This window comes from Ptychodera flava, chromosome 19 (genome assembly GCF_041260155.1).
Source record: "Ptychodera flava strain L36383 chromosome 19, AS_Pfla_20210202, whole genome shotgun sequence".
NCBI lineage: Eukaryota > Metazoa > Hemichordata > Enteropneusta > Ptychoderidae > Ptychodera > Ptychodera flava.
The window spans coordinates 20,757,315-20,776,278 of NC_091946.1; the positions used below are offsets into that span (position 1 = coordinate 20,757,315).

At 38.2% G+C, this 18,964-nt stretch overlaps 2 protein-coding genes across 2 annotated transcripts; both read left to right on the forward strand.

The window, feature by feature from the left end:
* The first annotated feature begins 5,821 nt into the window (after nt 1–5,821).
* LOC139118859 (uncharacterized) lies at nt 5,822–11,184 on the forward strand. Its single transcript, XM_070682374.1, has 2 exons — nt 5,822–6,408; nt 8,934–11,184. The coding sequence occupies exons 1-2, from the start codon at nt 6,014–6,016 to the stop codon at nt 8,968–8,970; spliced, it is 432 nt and encodes a 143-aa protein (XP_070538475.1). The 5' UTR covers nt 5,822–6,013; the 3' UTR covers nt 8,971–11,184.
* A 3,890-nt stretch (nt 11,185–15,074) lies between these two features.
* LOC139118082 (uncharacterized) lies at nt 15,075–18,954 on the forward strand. The gene is made up of 3 exons (XM_070681377.1): nt 15,075–15,736; nt 17,710–17,814; nt 18,600–18,954. The coding sequence occupies exons 1-3, from the start codon at nt 15,636–15,638 to the stop codon at nt 18,952–18,954; spliced, it is 561 nt and encodes a 186-aa protein (XP_070537478.1). The 5' UTR covers nt 15,075–15,635.
* Nucleotides 18,955–18,964: the final 10 nt, after the last annotated feature.

Genomic DNA, 18,964 nt, shown 5'->3' on the forward strand with positions numbered 1-18,964 from the left:
AGCGGTAAATTTTGATGTAGCCTGTTTTAAAGTATTTTTATCTATTGCCAACTTGAAGAGTTCAACTTGTTAAAACAGCCTGCACGTATGTAATGTCCGAATTCTTGCTGACACTGCATCTGACAACACGATTGGAACTGTTTTTGGAGAATGAGATCTTCTAATTGTTCAAATTTATCAAAACGAATATTATAAATTGCCCATAAAACAAGCAATTGCAAAATTTTAAATTTGCTGATTAAACAACATTACTGCAATATCCAATTATCCCAAAGTAGTTCAAATTATGTCACTTAGTATTATTGTGAATGACATCATAAAGTTTGTCAACAATAATATCGCTTATTGCACGACTCGGATGTGTTGTCTTTGCAGATAATTATTTGTGTATTTCAACATATTCTAGGGAAAAAGGATGAGCAAACGCAATTCGTTTTTCTTGACAAACATTCTGAAAATATTTTTTGACTTAAAACTGCTGTCCCTTCGACAAAATCAAATCAAATCATGTATTCATGACGTACTTCCTTCATAGGTATGATGATGCATGAAGCAATGCTAAAGTGTCGTGCATATTGACACAGTCCCCTGGTGTGACCACCTCCATCGTTGATGGCGCGCTCTGTTTTCACGATTTACGGGATAGAGGACGTTGCCACTCCATTTAAAGTCTGCCTGGCCATATCGTCAGATGACAACAAACAGGGCTGAAATGTGCTCTTTTTGCGAGCAATTATTGAGTTTCCAACTCATTTTAGGGAAAGGGTGAAAGAAAGTGTACCTCTTTTTATAACAATGTTATTATCTGACGTTACAGATATTGTCCCCTTATGTCTGATCCCAATCAAGTCACTTTCATGACGATACTAGAATCACTTTGCTCCATTAGTATGACGCAAAAATACTAGAATATTGTCCAATTCAACGCACTCCTCTGTGTGTAGATCACGGTTTTCTCACCTCCATCGCTGAGGGTGCGCTCTGTTTCCATGATGGTCTACATGGAAAGTAGTTACAGAGTCCAAAGCTTTGTTAGATATGATATTTCATGACTTGCTTCGCAGACAGCTCTTGTCTCTAGGCTAGCACACGACTATTGTATTTTTCCAGAAGGGAGCGTTCAGTTGTTTAGGTAAAATCCGGGGGGGGGGGAGTCACCTTCAATTTGAAAACTGCGAAGGGGTCACGTACTTTTCAAATAGCACAGGGTGGTCACTTGATTTTCATAAGGATCCACGGCGTCAAAAAGCAATTTCAGTGTACGAATTATTCTGGGAAATATAAATGATGCTCTGCATGATTTCATTTTCTGAAGTCACATGACTATTATCTGAATAAAAGTATGGCCTATGTATCTGTCTCATGAAGATCTTGCCTTGGCAAATATGTAAAGGCTCGTCTTCGTGTAAATTGAGCTCGCTTAGGGCAATGAACAATTCCTATCAGCCTTTTGCTGAGGTAAGGCAATGATTAGTATGCAAGCTATATGTTCAACTGAAACCTGGCATACATTGAAAGGTTCCCCTTGTGCTGTTGCATGGCACTACTGCTGATACGCTGACCAGTTTTCAGGAAAGAGATGTACAAAACGTATTTGGATAAATAAATAACTACAAAGGCTGGAATATAATGAAAATTTTCAATTTTTTATGTCAATTAGCAATAAAGGAGAAACACATAAATATGCCTTTTTTGTATTATAACATTTAAAATAAACATGAAATATGTGTATATTTTATATAGTAAAGTATCCTTTACGTAGCATTATGGTACAGTGACAGTGACATATCAGACTTAGAGCTTTTTGCCGGGGTGGAGGATGATGATGTTGTAATCCATAAAAATGTCAGCAGTGATGAAGCACTTTTTAAACCCTCTGAGACACACTATACGTATACGAGATCTGGAAGAAGAGCAGGATCTTGGGAAAAATCTCTTTTCCTCTGTGGTTATATCTGTTATATAGTATCTATGAACCAGTAATGGTCCGTGTTATCATTCAAAATTGGATCAATACTTGCTCAAGCAATGGGTAAGGTGAAGGGAAATGAAATTTTTGTCATCTTAAAAGGGGGAAATAATCAATTTTTGGGGCAATAGGGGGTCGGGTAGGGGGTTCACTTATTTTGACTGATGCAAAAGAAGAATTTGCCGGCCCACCCCAAGCCCTAATAACTGAACGATCCCTGGGTTTACACAAGTAAAAACTAAAAAATGCTTTGACATTGCCCTTACGTCGTGTGTACTTGCTTGAGGGCCCAGACGTGAGCGAATCAAATGTGTAAAGTTCATGGTGAACAATGTAAACCCTAAATTAGTATCATCCTGCCACTAACTTGAATGCGTTGTGTTCACGAAAACCGAATGGGAAAGAAACTTTATAGCGCCCTCTCTACTCGCTTTCAACTATATCGTTTGTTTTCGTTTCGTTGCACGACTATTGCATCATCATATATCACATTAAAGACACTTATTAACGACACGTATCTAGCGGGATGAGCCATGGTCTGGTGGAAGCCTAACTCACTCCTAATGAGCCCAAAGCATAAGGAACGACCCTTTGTGGTCAACCTCCAGACTAAACCGACACTCATTCCTTTTTTATCATCAATTCAAATTATTTTTTTCTCCTTTCTATGATCATCTCATTCCGCTATTTTTACTTGTCATCGTAAGAAATGTACACGACACATGTACCCCCTTATTATTTAAGTTGCCCTATTCATTATTCGCTTGCTGAGCAGATCTGACCATATAACACAGCATATATATATATATATATATATATATATATATATATATATATATATATATATATATATATATATATAGAATATGTGTGTGGGGGGGGGTATGTGTGTGTGTGTCTGTAGATGACCATACATCAATTTGTATATATAAACAAGATATGTATGGACATACACGGTTGTGCATATCGCCCTCATCTCTCTCTCTCTCGCATGTCGAATAATTTACACACGTATATCTGAATGCATACATATACATTCACACACACATATATACATATACATACATATATATATATATATATATATATATATATATATATATATATATATATATATGTATATATATATATATATATATATATATGTATGTATGTATTATGTGTGTGTGTATTGTGCGCACACATAATATATTCGCACGTAGTTTCTCTCCATGACTCTCTCTCTCTCTCTCTCTCTCTCTCTCTCTCTCTCTCTCTCTCTCTCTCTCTCTCTCTCTCTCTCTCTCTCTCTCTCGCTCGTCTTCAGAAGGAGCGTTAAAACAGTCATCAATACGAGCCACAAGTGTGTCACGGTCATTTTAACGAATTCAAAAGACTTATTTCAGTACATTGGCAAGCGATTACCTTTGATTTCATAAGCGTGAACGTATTAAACTGTCTGATTTCGACAACACTGGATGTGTTCAAGGCACAAACAATCAGCTCTGTTCGTACCTTTCCCCGAAGCATTCGGCTGATTGCATAAATTTTACCTCATACACATTTAATATTATATCAAATCTGTCAGAAAATTCGACCTCTATATTTAAAATTTCCAAAAATACAACACAGTAGCATACATCAATTTTGAATGCACCGTTTGGTGATGGCAAAATGACGTCACGTGTTTTTCATAGCCTTGATGGACTACCCTGGACGTTGCAGTAAAATACTAGTTTAATACTATAATTATTTTGGCCTTCAAATTTTCTATCCAGGGTTTGAAAAATTGTAAACTCATTGAACGAAAATTGTAGTTTTCCCGTCAAGAATAAACTTAAAACTGAACAACTATGTACACCTTACCTGATGATTTCTGTTAATTATATTTAACGAGAACTACGCAGATGAACGAATCAAATGCATATTATTCGTCGATAACGTATTGGGACGCACATTTAAAGCGCCCTCTCTGCTCGCTTACTGCCATATCCTTTGTTTTCGATCATTGCCCAGCCATTGTCATATCCTTTGTTTTCGATCATTGCCCAGCCGTTGAATAATCATCATATACATCACATTGAAGGCACTTTTAAAGGCACGTAGCCGTGGGCCGAAAGCCGTGGTCTGGCGGAACGCTACTTACTCCTAATGAGCCCAGGGCATATGGAACGACCATTCATGGCCGATCTCCGGACTTCATCATCAATGCAAAATATTTTTTTTTCTTTCCATGGCGCTCTCATTTCTCCTCATGTCTTTCTTGTAATTGTATCTTTCTCATCTTTCTCATTTCCTCTATTTTTACATTGTAAGAGAAGGCATTGGATATGGCGAAACTTCCAATCGTACTTGCAGGCTATATAGGTTAAATAACATGCGTCACAAATGACACACAACACGTCCCTAATTATTTACGTGGCTCCATCGTTCCCTTTGCTATTAGCTGTCGAGTGCGTTATGTGTATTTGTTGCATTATGTACACACGTATATCTGAATGCATACACAAGCATACACACACACTCATATATATATATATATATATATATATATATATATATATATATATATATATATATATATATATATATATATATATATATATATATATATATTATTTATGTGTGTGTTGTGTGCGTCCGCGCACACATAATATATTCACGCGTAGTTTCTCTTCATTTCACTCTCTGTCTGTCTAGATCTGTTTGTCTATCTGTCTTTGTCTCTGTCTATGTCTCTCTCTCTTTCTCTCTCTCTCTCTCGCTCTGCATTTGTATCAACGGATTGTACTTTAACTGAATAATGTTCGAAAGGAGCGTTAAAACAGGCTTCTACACTATCCATGGTCCACTCAGAGAATTACTGCGTCTGTTTATTTATTTAATGAATCATGGTTTTATTTCGAGAAGATTTACGGAAACCTAAAATAAATCTACATGTTTTAATCTGCAGGCGGTTAGCTTTGATTTCTATGCATAAGCTCAATCGTTACACATAAGCATGGACGTAACTGTATGATTGAGACAACAATGATTTCTTTTCAAGTCACGAACTCTCAGCTCAGCTCATGCTATTGCAAGCCATCCATGCTCAGTAAAATTGCAGGAATTTCTGCTTGAGACAAATTATTGTTTTTATAAAATCGCTTTGAAAAAATCGGCCTGTATATTTTAATCCTTAAAAAAATACAAAATAACAGAGCACAGTAGTTCTGAACGCAGCATTGGTAATAGCGAGATGACGTCACATCTTTTACATAGCCTTGATAGACTACCCTGGACGTTCAATAATATTTACTTTTTTTAATTATTTTGGCCTTTGCTATCCTTGGGCGCATTAATCTTCGACAAACTCACTAAACAAAACAGGTAGTTTTCCGGTCAATAACAGTGATAAACACTAAAGCTGCACAACACTGTACGTCTTAACTAAACAATGAATTTTGTAGTATTTGCCGAGAACAACGGTAGAAACCCCTTTCCCCCATGCTCACGGTTTGACTATGCCGATGCGTGCCATTTTACCGCCCCTGCGTCAGAGTGGTCAATTCCGGCCGGGTCTGCACTGTGATGTTTATTGGTGTTTGGCGGGCCGCATGGCTTCGGAACATACCACTTACTGGAGAGAGGAGGTTGGCGCACGATTATCAGTCTGCCAGGCAATGTCGTCAGACAACAACGAAAAGGGTTGGAAATGAGTATTTGTTTCATTTTCGAGAAAATTAACAGTCTAACATGAAGGAACGGAGAAGCACGACGCAATAATAGATACCTTTTGTCTTTTCGAAAGTAAACACAATGGAATGACTAGCTACACACCCCCTAGTAGAATGGACTCTCTTTTGTTGTTCCCTAATAAACAATGAAGCCAAATCGTCACAACGGCACATTTAAGTTGCGACCCAGGTCTTTGTTGACAAACACAATTCTAAAAGCCGGACCAGTGACATGTGGCGACATTGCCGTAGACAACCAGAAATATCATCAGAGTTATAGTGACTTGAGGCCGCAGGAGAGATCATTTGTGACGTCGAACTGTGCACTGTGGGAAGCCTGAAGACAAACATGAGGAAAGTCAGAAGACTATCCGCTGGAATGGCAATCGTGGTTGACCAGTCGGCAAAAGAACCGTTGTGGACCGGACAGGAGATCGAAAAATTCTGGGTGATACTGCAGCCGTACATGGAACGTTTGATCCGCGGGCAGCTGCCTCTGCCTGAGTGCGTTGTCGACCTGGAGTGGTGCAAATTCGACCGCTCGAGCCACAAGGACAGACAGACTTGCCTGTGCTGCGTGCAGGAGCTGATGTGGAACGGTAAATACAGTGAGGCCACGGCGCTTCTCAAAAAGACTCTGAACTTCTACGATGCCGATGCATCGAACAAAGGAGCCAGACCCGATAGGATTGAACGTGAACTGCAACTCATGAGAAGTCTCTTTGCAAATCAAAGGTTTCACAGGTTGGTTGTATGACAATTTGAATTCTACACAAACCCTGGCGCTCCAGGGCACATAATTCAATGTAATAGGGATCTGTGATGAATATAGCATAGAAAAAGCCTCTGATAAAAAGGCATAAAAGTACTTTTATGGTGCCTGTCAGTAATTTACGTGCCATGCGTATGATCACGATAGATCAGTCGATCGTCAGGAAGTCCTCCCTCGCGTTGCATTGCATTGCAGGCGCATCCTTGTTAATTTGCAAGAGCGCTGTCGATTTAAAAAAATCGCACGTTTGATGACACATTTGTGTCTACAATTAATCATCGCTCAAAAATATCCACTGTCCCTATGCCGACATGTAACGACCTATGCAAAGAAAGCGCGGCGATCAATATTTGAACAGCGCCGAGGTGACGTAATGGTGCGTTTGGCTTCACGGGTGACAACAATATTGCGCCGACGGGATCATTACAAATTTTAATGTCATAAAGTGAGAATGCATTTTGCGCTCCAGCTTTGTCGTGACAAAAGTTCACTGGAACGTGGACAGACGACCATGCAGAGACATCGGAATAAAAAGAGGGTAGAGCATGTACGAGCAAAGGAGCCATGAGTAACGTTACAGGGACAAAGCGGGGTTAAAAAAACTCTCAGTGACAACTTGAGATAAAGACAAAAAGCACATCAGTACATGTAATGTAAACATTGACATCCACTCTAGACCACAGTCGCAGTCTCCCCAGTGGGGGAAAGGGTCTGTATGTAGACAAACAAAGAAAATGTCTGAATAAAAGACGTGGGGACAGGAACAGGGGGTCGCGCTAGCAATTATTTTTCTACCCCCTTGCTGCATGCAATTTAAATTAATCCAAGAATTCCGTTTACTTTTAAAGACACGGTTAAAATCACGTCCAAAATTATCCAAAATCTTACAAAGTTTACGATTGATATAGATCACCGCGCTTTTGCATACTTTGTATTGCAAAGCTCAATTCGAAACGTGATAAGCTTGTCAAAGATCCCGTTAGCTGCTGACGTAACTTGACCTTGTAAACGTATGCACCATGGTCAAATCATTTACGCGTGAAGGTCCCATTCATGTGTCTTTGTTGTTATTTATTTGGCAATGTTTGTGAATTGTAATGACTTGAACCCTTTTGTAAGATTGGCGGGAAGAGCTCAAAAGATAATATAACTTCAACTACATGTAGGTCCAGTCCACTATCTATGCCGTTGGGATTATTAGTCCTGTCCGATCGCAAACTTTTAAATAACAAATTTGGACGAAGTAGTGAACACACGTCACGTCCCAAGACAATGATTACCCTACAAGGATACTCTTGCACAGAAAAAAAAATGGATTCGCATGAAAAAAAGTGGTGACCGTAAATACTACATGTAGTATTGCTACGAGGACCCTTCAATCATGGATGTAAAAAAAGTCTATTTTTTACATCCATGCTGCAATGTACTGACGAAGGGTTGCACCCGAAACGTCTATGTGTTTTTAGTCTCTGCATGGATGTAAAACATCCATGGTCTCTGCGATTTGCAAGTGTTTTATTTCGGTCAGTATTTTACTGTATTTGTTTAACTATTGCAGTTTTTATCATCTGCCTTTAAACAAGTATTGTATCTCCCGCGGGTCGGCCTATTTTTTACTGTATTCATTTTCACGTCGCGATCAACTTGGCCATGAAAAACCGCGCTTGCGCGTTCTGTGTCTGCGTCCCAGTACGAACCATATCCAGATCGAGCCAGTCAGTGACGTCCATGAGAATGGCCATTTGTATTGAAATGTGACAGTCCATGGAGATTTGCAGACGAGACAGCCATTTGTTTACCAAGACAAAAATAAAAAATAGGCGCTTAAATAATTTCTGAGTTGGCAGTATTTATATACATTAAATCATATATTACAGTCACGTACATCAATTTCTGCCTGAAATTTAAATTTTTTCCACGGTCAGTCCTCTGTATTTGTGGAGTGACAGTACGCGTGTTTTATCGCTGCATCTTTTTTGTTTCTATGAAGTATCAAAATGTTTAATAAATCATTGTGTTTACAACAAAGTAATTCAATTCTTGCGAAAGTGCAGGTTTTTGCCGCTTTAAAAACTTTCAGAAAGGAGAGTTAGCATAAAGCTCGAAGCTTACCTCGATAAGTTACTGACTTATAAACCCTATTCATAAACTATCAATTATGTTGCTGCATCTGACGTACCCTATTATGCATGATTGATTAGGGGCGATTCTCACCACACAACCACAACAGCAGTGGTTCTCGTCCGGCGAATGCAATACAATAGCGGAATGGCAAGCTGCCAAACTTTGCGTTGCTGGAAAACAATGAGTGTGTCTGTTGGAGAGAATTTTTGCAAGGTGCGCCAGTTCCACTAAAGAAACGTGTATGGATGTATGTATGTATGTATGTATGTACAGTGTTTGCATGTACGGCAAATTAGTTGCTGATTTATTCCTTTCCTCACATTTCATAACATGCTATATGAATATTAATGTTTTTTTCTTTTCTTTTCGGCAGGGTATATGGACAGAGTGATCACTTCCTCCCAGACTGAGAGTGAATGTGATGATCACAATTTGATGACAAACAACAGCGGACCTTGATCATCTCAAGTTCATTACCCATCTTTTGGTTACTATTGAGCTGAAAAGACACTTGACGTCACACACCCGAGTGTAACGGCGTTCTTGTTGAGCGATACAGATGTCTGGCTGGGCGAGCCCGCACTGTTTTCCTTCCACCTCGTTCATCGAAACGCAAAACCACTGCTGCAGACAGCTTCAAACTGTAGGGCTGATTTCATCAAGCATACCCATGGAAAGTTATTGAAGCTCGGAGATACATATTTGCGAAATTTCATGAGAAACAACCGTTGACCAGCAATCCCTGGTCGTAAATCCATGAGCATTGTTTACTTGCATGCTGTAAAAAGACTTTGGATTTCTTATCACTGGGGAAAAGTTGATCAAAGAGAGATGGCAAAAGGAATTTCTGTGGAGACAGTTGTACTTCACTTTTATGCTAATGACTCATAATTTGCATTTCGATCACACAATGAACTTTAATACATTTTATGTGACATCCTTTTGTAGGAAGTAAAACAGGACAAGTGTTCATGGTGCTGAGAATGCAACCACAACAATAATTGCAAAATATTTGTACAATCACTGTCCCCTCACTAAGCATAGTTTTGTTAATCAAGATTAACTTTTGCATTGAGCATTTCTGAAAATAGCGTGCTGCGTTGCCTATTATAATATCTGTATGCTATACATCACTCCCAGAACTGTGAAGGTCGCAGTGTGTATTGTTTGAAACTTGTTTACAAATTGTGTCACTCCTTTGACCCATTTTGTATGTCCTTTGCACCGTCCAACTCAACTTGTGTGTGTACTGTTCGACTCTGGATGAGATGGCAATCCCTCACTTTTCAGCAATGAAACTGCGTGCTATTACATTTTTAGCACTGACATAATGAAAAGCTAAGCTTAATCTGGCGACAAACCAAGGATTTACTTTAAAACAACAGAATAAGTAACCTTGAAAAATTAACGTTTCTAATAAAAATAATAATAATTATAATAATAATAATAATATTTATTTCCCCAAAACGCCTTCCATGTGAAAAGACATCTCAGGGTGCCTTACAATACAGTTATAAAAATAGAGTAAAGGAATAAATATAGTTAAAAGTCACACAAGTAACGCTATATTAAAAGATAAGTTTTTAAATGATACTTAAAAAAATTAAAATAATCAGCACATCGGATCATTTGGTGGCAGTGTGATTCACAGCCACGAAGCACATAATGAAACGACATATCACTGTAAAACATACAGGAAATGATATATCACCGTATTAGCCATAGGCTGGTGTAAACTGATCGTTGTACCTATAGCAGTCGACCGAAGAGCGCCCTTGGTTGCGAACTTATCCTTGCGCCATGTCGTTCAAAGCCTTCAAGCACGAACTTTTAAACTCTGCATGTTCGCTTAGAAATAGGAAGCCAAAACTACGTAGTGCTTGTTGAGTAGAATATGTTTTCTTCATTTTTGAAACGCGAAGTGCAGCTGAATCTAGAGTAAGTTGAAACTTCCTGATTTGCTAATTTAATGCTTTTATTAATTTAATCATAATACATTAGGTCAGGCAAGTATACTTGCTTGGTATGCTTGCCGCGACCCTTACAACCCCGATACAATGACGTTTTTGCTTTACTTTATTGTATTTTGTTCAGATTGTAGTTTTTAGTATCACTTGAGAAAAATGGACTGAACTCCTATATTCTCTTCCATCGACCTGACAAACAAGCAACTTGTGCTTTTGTAATCCAAACGCAGTTTTTCAGGCTTATATTTGGAGTTTTGTACATAAGATTTTGTATTTTCCTTTGTAAATGAAAGACTTTTTTGCCAGGAAATGTTTTTCCACAAAATAAGTTTCAAGTTTATACTTTTTTACAATATTTAATGATACTCAACTGATATTTATTATATTAAATTATCCTGAAGATTCTCTAGACATGTTGTATGATATGCACCAACCTGTCAAACAAGCAAAATGTGTTTTTTGTTTTTTCCGTGTGCATGAAAGACTTCTGTCATATAATGTGGCCTATAAGCTTCCGTAAAATAAGTTAAAAATTATCATTAAAATTAAAGTTTTCCATACTTTTGTACAATTTTTATTGTTATTTATATTCACAACAGGAGCTTATCCTGAAGTGTTTTTGTTACATTAATGAATAAAAATCTAATATATGTAGTACATCTTATCTCTTTATTGATTTCACACAATACATACGTACAAGAAAGCAACTCAGGGAAAATATTCAATTTGGTAAACGCCCTCCAATGACATTTGAGCAGACGACATGACGTCATATGTGGACGGTGTTAGCAAATGATGTCATGTTTTGTAGAGAATTGAGCAAAAGCCGATGTAACATTCTTCTTTCATAAATGATGTGCCGTAAATTTATCGCAGGATTGATAATACAATTTTAATACTACTATTAGGATTAAAAAGACAGTATGAAAATTCAAACGTTGACACAGGGTGAACAGACACGAAGGTGTTTTTGATATAAAAAGTGTTGACTGTCATTTTTGTGACATTCTGTTGGAGGAAGTACTACAGGAAAAGTGCTCATGGTGCTGGGAATGTAACTACAACAAAAATAGCAAGATAATTGTGCAACTACCGTCCCTTTTTACTGAGTATAATTCTGCGAACGAGGTCAATACGTGCCCTGAATACATTTGAAAATAAATAGCGTGCTGCGTTAGGGATATGCTATGCTGCTTTTACCCATTCATGTTGGAATTAGGGCAGGTGTCGGGATAGAATGAATTTGCGTCGGCCCTGGAACTTTGATGGTTGCCATGTGTATTTTTTGAATGGTTTAAAACTCTGTCATTATAGTTTGATCCATATTGTACGTCATTTGCATCGTCCAACTCATTTGATGAACCCGTGTTTGTATGTGTTTGTGTCTCTGTGTGTTTGCGTCTGTGTCTGTTCGTGTGTTCCACTCGACTCTTGATCGGATGGCGGCATTTGGTAAGCCCTCGTTTTTTAAACAGAGATAATACTTAATGCAATCACTTTCAAGTTTTCATCACTGACATAAGGATTATACTAGAGGTATATGATGAGACAAACTAAGGATCTACTTTGAATAAAAAGAATTATTGAACCTTTAAAATGACGTTTTTTATTATTATGATAAAGTTATAGAATATTAGGTCTGGCAAGTATGTGCTTGTCGTGATATGGTGGCCATGACCCTTATACTTACCTTAAACCCCGAACCTGATACAATGACGTTTTTGTTTTTTGTTCAAATTTGTATCACTTGAGGAAAACAGCGCTGGCTCTTGCATCGACCTGACAAACAAGCAACTTGTGCGTTTTGTACACCAAACATAGTTTTACCAGACTTTTATTTGAAGTCATATGTCAATACAGCAGACTCTAAACAATGACAAGGCCATTCTCATGGACGTCACTGACTGGCTCGATCTGGATATGAACAGAAGCGTTCCTGTCATGAGATTTGTATTTTTCCTTGTAAATGAAATACTTTTTGCCAGGAAATGTGTCTCTCTAGAAAATAAGTTTAAAGTTTATCATTAAAGATTTCAGTGCTTTTGCATAACTTTTAATTAACTTATCGGGCTGAATTTCTCTGTAATATGGAAAAAGATCTTTTACGTATAGTTAGTATGGCTTTCATACGCTTTCATCAACCTGTCAAATTTTAACAGGCAACACGCGTTTTAATATTTTTCCTTGTACATGAAAGACTTTTTGCAATAAAAAGTGAACTAGGCTTTCATAAAATAAGTTAAGTTTATGATTAAAATTAAAGTTTTCCATACATTTGTACAAGTTTTATTTCTATTCACAACTGTAGCATATCCTGCGGTTTTTCTGTTATGTACCTTATCTTGTTGCTTTCTGTTTCACATAAAACTCATTGTTGTGAACTTATTTTACTAAGTGCGTCATTCTTTGAGCCATACTACAAATACGTCATTTGCGCTGTCCAACTAAGCTGATGCATCAGTATGTTTGTTTCAGGTGTGTACTGTTCGACTCTAGTAGATCGGACGGGATGGCTGTATGACATCATGACGCAATCCCTCGTTTTTCAGCAATAATACTGCGTGCAGTCACGTTTCAGCCCTGTAATCAGAAAAAATATGAGGAAACAAACCAAGAATTTACTTTACATGAAAATAGTAACTGAACCTTGAAGAAATGACGTTTTTATTATTATGACAAGTCATTATTTTTAGGCTTTGACTGTGCCTGCACTTGCCGTGACCCGGCCTTACACTCAAATTTGTTACAGTACTTTTCCCGAAATAACCGTGTTTTGCAGTACTCTTTTCAGATTCTTGCTATACGGCTTAAATTGGAAAGTTTTGTTTGTAAATTGAAAATGATTTTTTTTCCACGTACACCAGCGGTACTCAAGGTCATACTGATGACAATTTTTCTCAGTCTCAGCTGTGCTTCCGTTTAAAACATTCGTATGGCACGATCACAGCTATGATTGTTACGCGTGGTTCCTTCCACTATGAATGCCCGAACCGCAACGCATGCATGTATGGACGACCTGCCGGTACAATTCTTTCAGTTGTGAATGATATCTCATGCTTTTATTTTGGCAAATCCTTGACAATGAGCTGTGGACGTATACTATAGTATATAAAGTTGAGATATAAAACAAGGATCCTTAATTACAATCACTGAGGGTGTGTGATAAGATACATGCTTAATCTGCATCGGTTAGGACCATGGGAGTAGCCCTAGATGAGTTGTTGGTTTTCGTTCGGATTTCGTAAAAGCGGTACTGGAATGCCTCATTGTTGTGAACTTATTTTACTAAGTGCGTCATTCTTTGAGCCATACTACTAATACGTCATTTGCGCTGTGCCCCTGTATGTTTGTTTCAGGTGTGTACTGTTCGAGACTAGTAGATCGGACGGGACGGTTTTATGATGCAATCCCTCGTTTTTCAGCAATAATACTGCGCACAGTCACGTTTCAGCCCTGTCATCAGAAAAGGTATAAGGAAACAAACCAAGAATTTACTTTACACGAAAATAGTAACTGAACCTCGAAAAAAAAAATGACGTTTTCATTGTTATGACAAAGTCGTTATATTTAGGTCATACAAGTGTATACCTTTGACTGTGCCTGCACTTACCGTGACCCGGCCTTACACTCAAATTTGTTACAGTGCCCTGTTTTGTTTTGCTATTTTTGTTCACGTTGTAGTTTTTGCACCACTTAAATACCACTAGTTTTTATACCCTTTCATTCACCTTACAAACAAGGTCCGGAAGTTGTGCTGTTGTAACACCCAAATGTAGTTTTTCCGGTTCTTATGTTTGACGTTTTGTACAGAATTGAGGTTGTTGTAGTTTAATCCTGTAAACGAGATACTTTTTGTGCCACGAAATGTGACTTTCCTTAAATAATGCAAAGTTTTCCATACTTCAACATTTCTTATGATATTCACATAGAAAAGCGTATCCAGTAGTTTCTTCTTGACATTTTACTTTTAATTAATTAATTAATGTTAATTTTGTCTGCCTCCATAAGTCATTGTAACGTTTTGAAATGAGTGAGAAACCTTTATGACATGCGCAATGTGCCTGTGTAGACGTACAAGAAAGCGAGAAACGGACTTTTCCGAAATAACCGTGTTTTGCAGTACTCTTTTAAGATTCTTGCTATACGGCTTAAATTGGAAAGTATTGTTTGTAAATTGAAAATGATTTTTTTCACGTACACCAGCGGTACTCAAGGTCATACTGATGACAATTTTTCTCAGTCTCAGCTGTATATTTAGTTACGGTGGTGATTTTCTTGCTTTCGTTTAAAACATTTGTATGACACGATCACAGCTATGATTGTTACGCGTGGCTCCTTCCACTGTGAATGCCCGAACCGTAACGCATGTATGGACGACCAGTCGGTACAATTCTTTCAGTTGTGAATGATATCTCATGCTTTTATTTTGGCAAATCCTTGACAATGAGCTGTGGACATATACTATAGTATATAAAGTTGAGATATAAAACAAGAATCCTTTATTACAATCACTCAGGTGTGATAACATACATGCTTAAAGGGCCTATGACACGACCAACCTATCTTCATTGCATTAGGAACCTTAAGTATAATTTAATACGTGAAATAAATTCATTATTGCTGAAAGCCGTATCGTTAACCACAAAATATGCACTTTTTAACCCAATCACGGCGATTTGAAAGAGCCCGCCAAAAGACCGGAAGCGCTCTTTGGACGATCTCGCAAATACGGAAGTGACGTAGGCGAAGGTGTACGGTTTATGGCGCCAGTGCGCTTTACATGTAGTGCAGCCGAGCCCAAAGTTGAGCCACAGACAAGGATAGTTGCCAACTTTTTGCGTTGCGGCAGATAGCCATGCCAAATTTTTGCGTTGCGGCAGGATGCTCCAAGTGCTATAGTGATGGTGTGTCACTTTTCAAGTTTCCAAAGGACCCTGGATTATGTGAACAGTGGGCAAAGCAAGTCCAGCGCACGAGGGACAAGTGGACACCCACCCACAGATCGGTTGTATGCAGTGATCATTTTGATGTTTCTTCCTTCGAATCTGCGCCAGACCTGAAAGCTAAAATGGGATTCAAGGTGCAACATAGGAGGGTACTAAAGCCGAATGCCGTACCCAGTATTTTTATTCGACCTGCTGCGGAGTCCGTTAGTCGAGACCCCAAACGGAGAAAATCGACAGCTGTGGAGAAACTGGCCAGGAAAAGGGTAAGCTCTTTCTTTGTGACATTGTGTGCGCGGTTTGTGCGCCATTTTGAGTGCCCGATGGTTTCGATGCGTGCCGATCTCCAGTTGATAGTTGAAATACCACATATTAAAATAAACAACTTGTATTACTGATAAATGCCAAACTCCTTTGTATTATTCCATGTTGTAAAATGTCTTTTTCGATCGCCAAATGGAAATCTATAGTGTCGGTAAAACGAGGTCCAACTTTCGCGTCAAAAACCATAGTGTGACCGGACGAGAGAGGCCTTACTGTTCCTTAATAACAATGGGGCTGACACAAAAACTCTGAGGGTGAATGCTCGAAATCGAAGACTAAACGGGGGGCTCAGGTAGTGATAAGTTGTACAAATTCATCTTAAGTATGCAACAGTTGTGCACATTTATGTCTGTGAACAAGGTAATGGCGTCAAATCTTGAAGTTTACGAACACACTTTGTCAACAAATGTCAGAGGGGACGCCATCTTGGAAGTCGTCTACTCGAACGAACGGCCGCGATGAAAGATCGCGTGAACGGAAATAGTTGTATATCAAAGCATGGAGGTAGCAGAGACTACCTCCATGGTCACATTGAATGTTGTGAAGATTAGGAAGTCAAGATGAGTGCAAAAATTTCCCCAAAACGTATTTTTTCCAAGAAACTGCTGACGAAATGTATAATGAAACGTCTATGACCTTTGGCATCGTTTACCAATATTCGAAGGGAAGGAATTGCCATGCGGGCGAATTGTACCCTATACATTTTCCTATTAGTTCTCTGCTCCAAATAGGCTCAGCTATGCAGCGCAAATTAGCGCCTACGGTTTTTCTAAAGCAGGAAGTAAGGTTCGCAATAGTGCCGTACTTGAACAACATCATGCTTTTTCATCAGTGCGCACCTGTCTGACCAGAAACAATGGCTTGTATCTGTGATAATGGAAACACAAAAGTCAGCGCACGGTGGTCAGCGTAAGGACAATCTTCCATTTTCTTTCACTGGACTTATCAACCCATACAATATTCTCACAGAAATAATTTGGAAACTACAAATACATCCTTCACGGGACTCATTATTTTACAGTTAGTCACCATTCAGCTATTTAAAACATATTGGGTCCGATTTTTGGTCACCCTGTCTCATTACAATATTCTCAGGGAAAGAATTTGAAAACTTCGACTTTCCAGAGGCTGCCAAATTGTGATCATGCTAATTAGCCAAAATTATTTTTCCAGATTTGGACTTTATACCAACATTTTCAACTGGTGTCATGAAGATTTTGGCAAAAGATTTGAGTTTTAAAAATCGTCCGGTCACCCTATTATCATTGACTATTGTCTATGCTAAAACACACACACGTAAAGAGAGATGATTAATTCCCCCCTCTACTGTCTATGATTAAACTCGAATTTCATGGTAAGACCAGTAGTTTTGTGGCACAAGGTGTTTCAATACTGGCTTTATAATGTCAATATGTTCGTGTTTTATCGGCAGGTTTTAATGCTCTCCTCAAATTTTGTTCTGCACCAGTTTGCGAGAAACCATGTACAAAATAGGCATAATGCAGAAACCTTGCAAATAGGTAAACACCTCGCTGTTGTCAAATGCTTGTTTATGTATAGACTTGAACAGTTGCCCTTAAGCGAGGTGTGAAGTAGTTTATTTCTCGCTTTTCTTTCTACCATCGTGATATTTGACAGCAATTTTAGGGTGCTTAGGTGATTGTTCTAATATGTGATAGGAATACAGTACGGAAGGTCGTCCTGATTTGAATCGTTAATATTTGTGTTGTCATTTGTACTATACTATCTATAAGGATTTTTGTTAATGTTGGGAGTATAATTTGCTCTCAATCACACCTGCCTGATACAAATGGTGTTTGGCATGATTAAGTGGCAGTTGTAAACTTCATAAAGATGCTATAATTTTACTTGAGTTCTGTTATGTGAATTTGACATACACGCATACTTTTTGTAGGAAGTTGCTGAGTTACTCAAACCAAATACCCAAGCACATGTTTTACCGGTACATGAAGGTGAAGAAGATGCAGTGGAAGAGTCTGGGAAGGTTACATCAACTGTGGTGAGTGTTACTTACCTTAGAAGTTGACATAAAGTGATGCTGTGGAAACTTGTAAGTTGTGTTACCCTTGTGATGGTGTTCAACATAAGAAAATCGATAGCAGAATTTTAAACTTGTTATATGCATTTCATACATATACACTGTTTATGTATTGCAGTATATCCCAAAAGTATTACCATTATTGCTATACTTTTTTACATAGGTCTCTCAATGTAGTCAGACAAGCAGACAACCGAATACTAGGAGAAGTGTTAGGCTACAAGTCAGTATGAGAAGGAAGGGAATTAGTAGAGGTATATGTAATAGTGTAGTACATAGACTAAAGATGGTTGTTCATGTGACACTATCTTGCAAGTTTTAGATTAATGTGTTAGGATATAAGTTATATAGGTTTATGTAGGAAGGAAATGAATTAGCAGAGGTACATGTACACGTAATTGTGTAGCAAACTGACAAAGGTTGCAACTGTCCTAGCAAATTGTCTTTGCTACAGTAAATACAATAAAATACGATACTATATTAATCTTCACTGGGAAATTACTGAGACTAATTCCAAATCAATACAGACACAATAGTCAGACTAAAAAAACACACAAATACACAAATGTAGACGTTATCTTAAAAATCCATTAATGAGAAATTGTAGTTTAGGTCAAAAACATGAAAGTCAACTTTACAAAAATATTGTAAATTTTATCCTTGTATGATCATGGGTCACAAATTTGAATGTGCAGGTAAATATTGATTTTAATCTCGGTTTTAACATTTTTACGTCTGTTCAACAGGCACTCAAACTACGTTGAATGTAAAACATCTGAGATTGGGGTCCAGACAGATGCAATGCCAGTACCAGCCGTTGTAGAGAGTTCATCTGTTGACACAGCCTGTGATGCACAACAGTCATCGTGCAGATGTGATGAGCCTGCCAGTCCATTGAATGCAGCTGATCACCGAAGTGATGATGATGACTTCATCCCATCTGACAGCGAGTCCAACACCACTGTATCCAGTGTTTCCAGTGTGTTGACCGATGACAGTACGCCGTCTGTACATGATGACCAGAAGTATATCATTTTCTGGTCATGTTTGCTTTCATTGATCAGGCTGATCCACTGTCCAAGGTGTGTGAAGCTAACATGAGACAATCACG

Excerpts from the sequence above, each read along its gene's own strand:
- LOC139118859 (XM_070682374.1), top strand. The coding sequence starts at position 6,014 with ATGAGGAAAGTCAGAAGACTATCCGCTGGAATGGCAATCGTGGTTGAC. Across the intron at positions 6,409-8,933 it reads GCAAATCAAAGGTTTCACAG|GGTATATGGACAGAGTGATC; the intron begins GTTGGTTGTATG and ends TCTTTTCGGCAG.
- LOC139118082 (XM_070681377.1), top strand. The coding sequence starts at position 15,636 with ATGCCGTACCCAGTATTTTTATTCGACCTGCTGCGGAGTCCGTTAGTC. Across the intron at positions 15,737-17,709 it reads AGAAACTGGCCAGGAAAAGG|GAAGTTGCTGAGTTACTCAA; the intron begins GTAAGCTCTTTC and ends TACTTTTTGTAG. Across the intron at positions 17,815-18,599 it reads GGAAGGTTACATCAACTGTG|GCACTCAAACTACGTTGAAT; the intron begins GTGAGTGTTACT and ends TCTGTTCAACAG.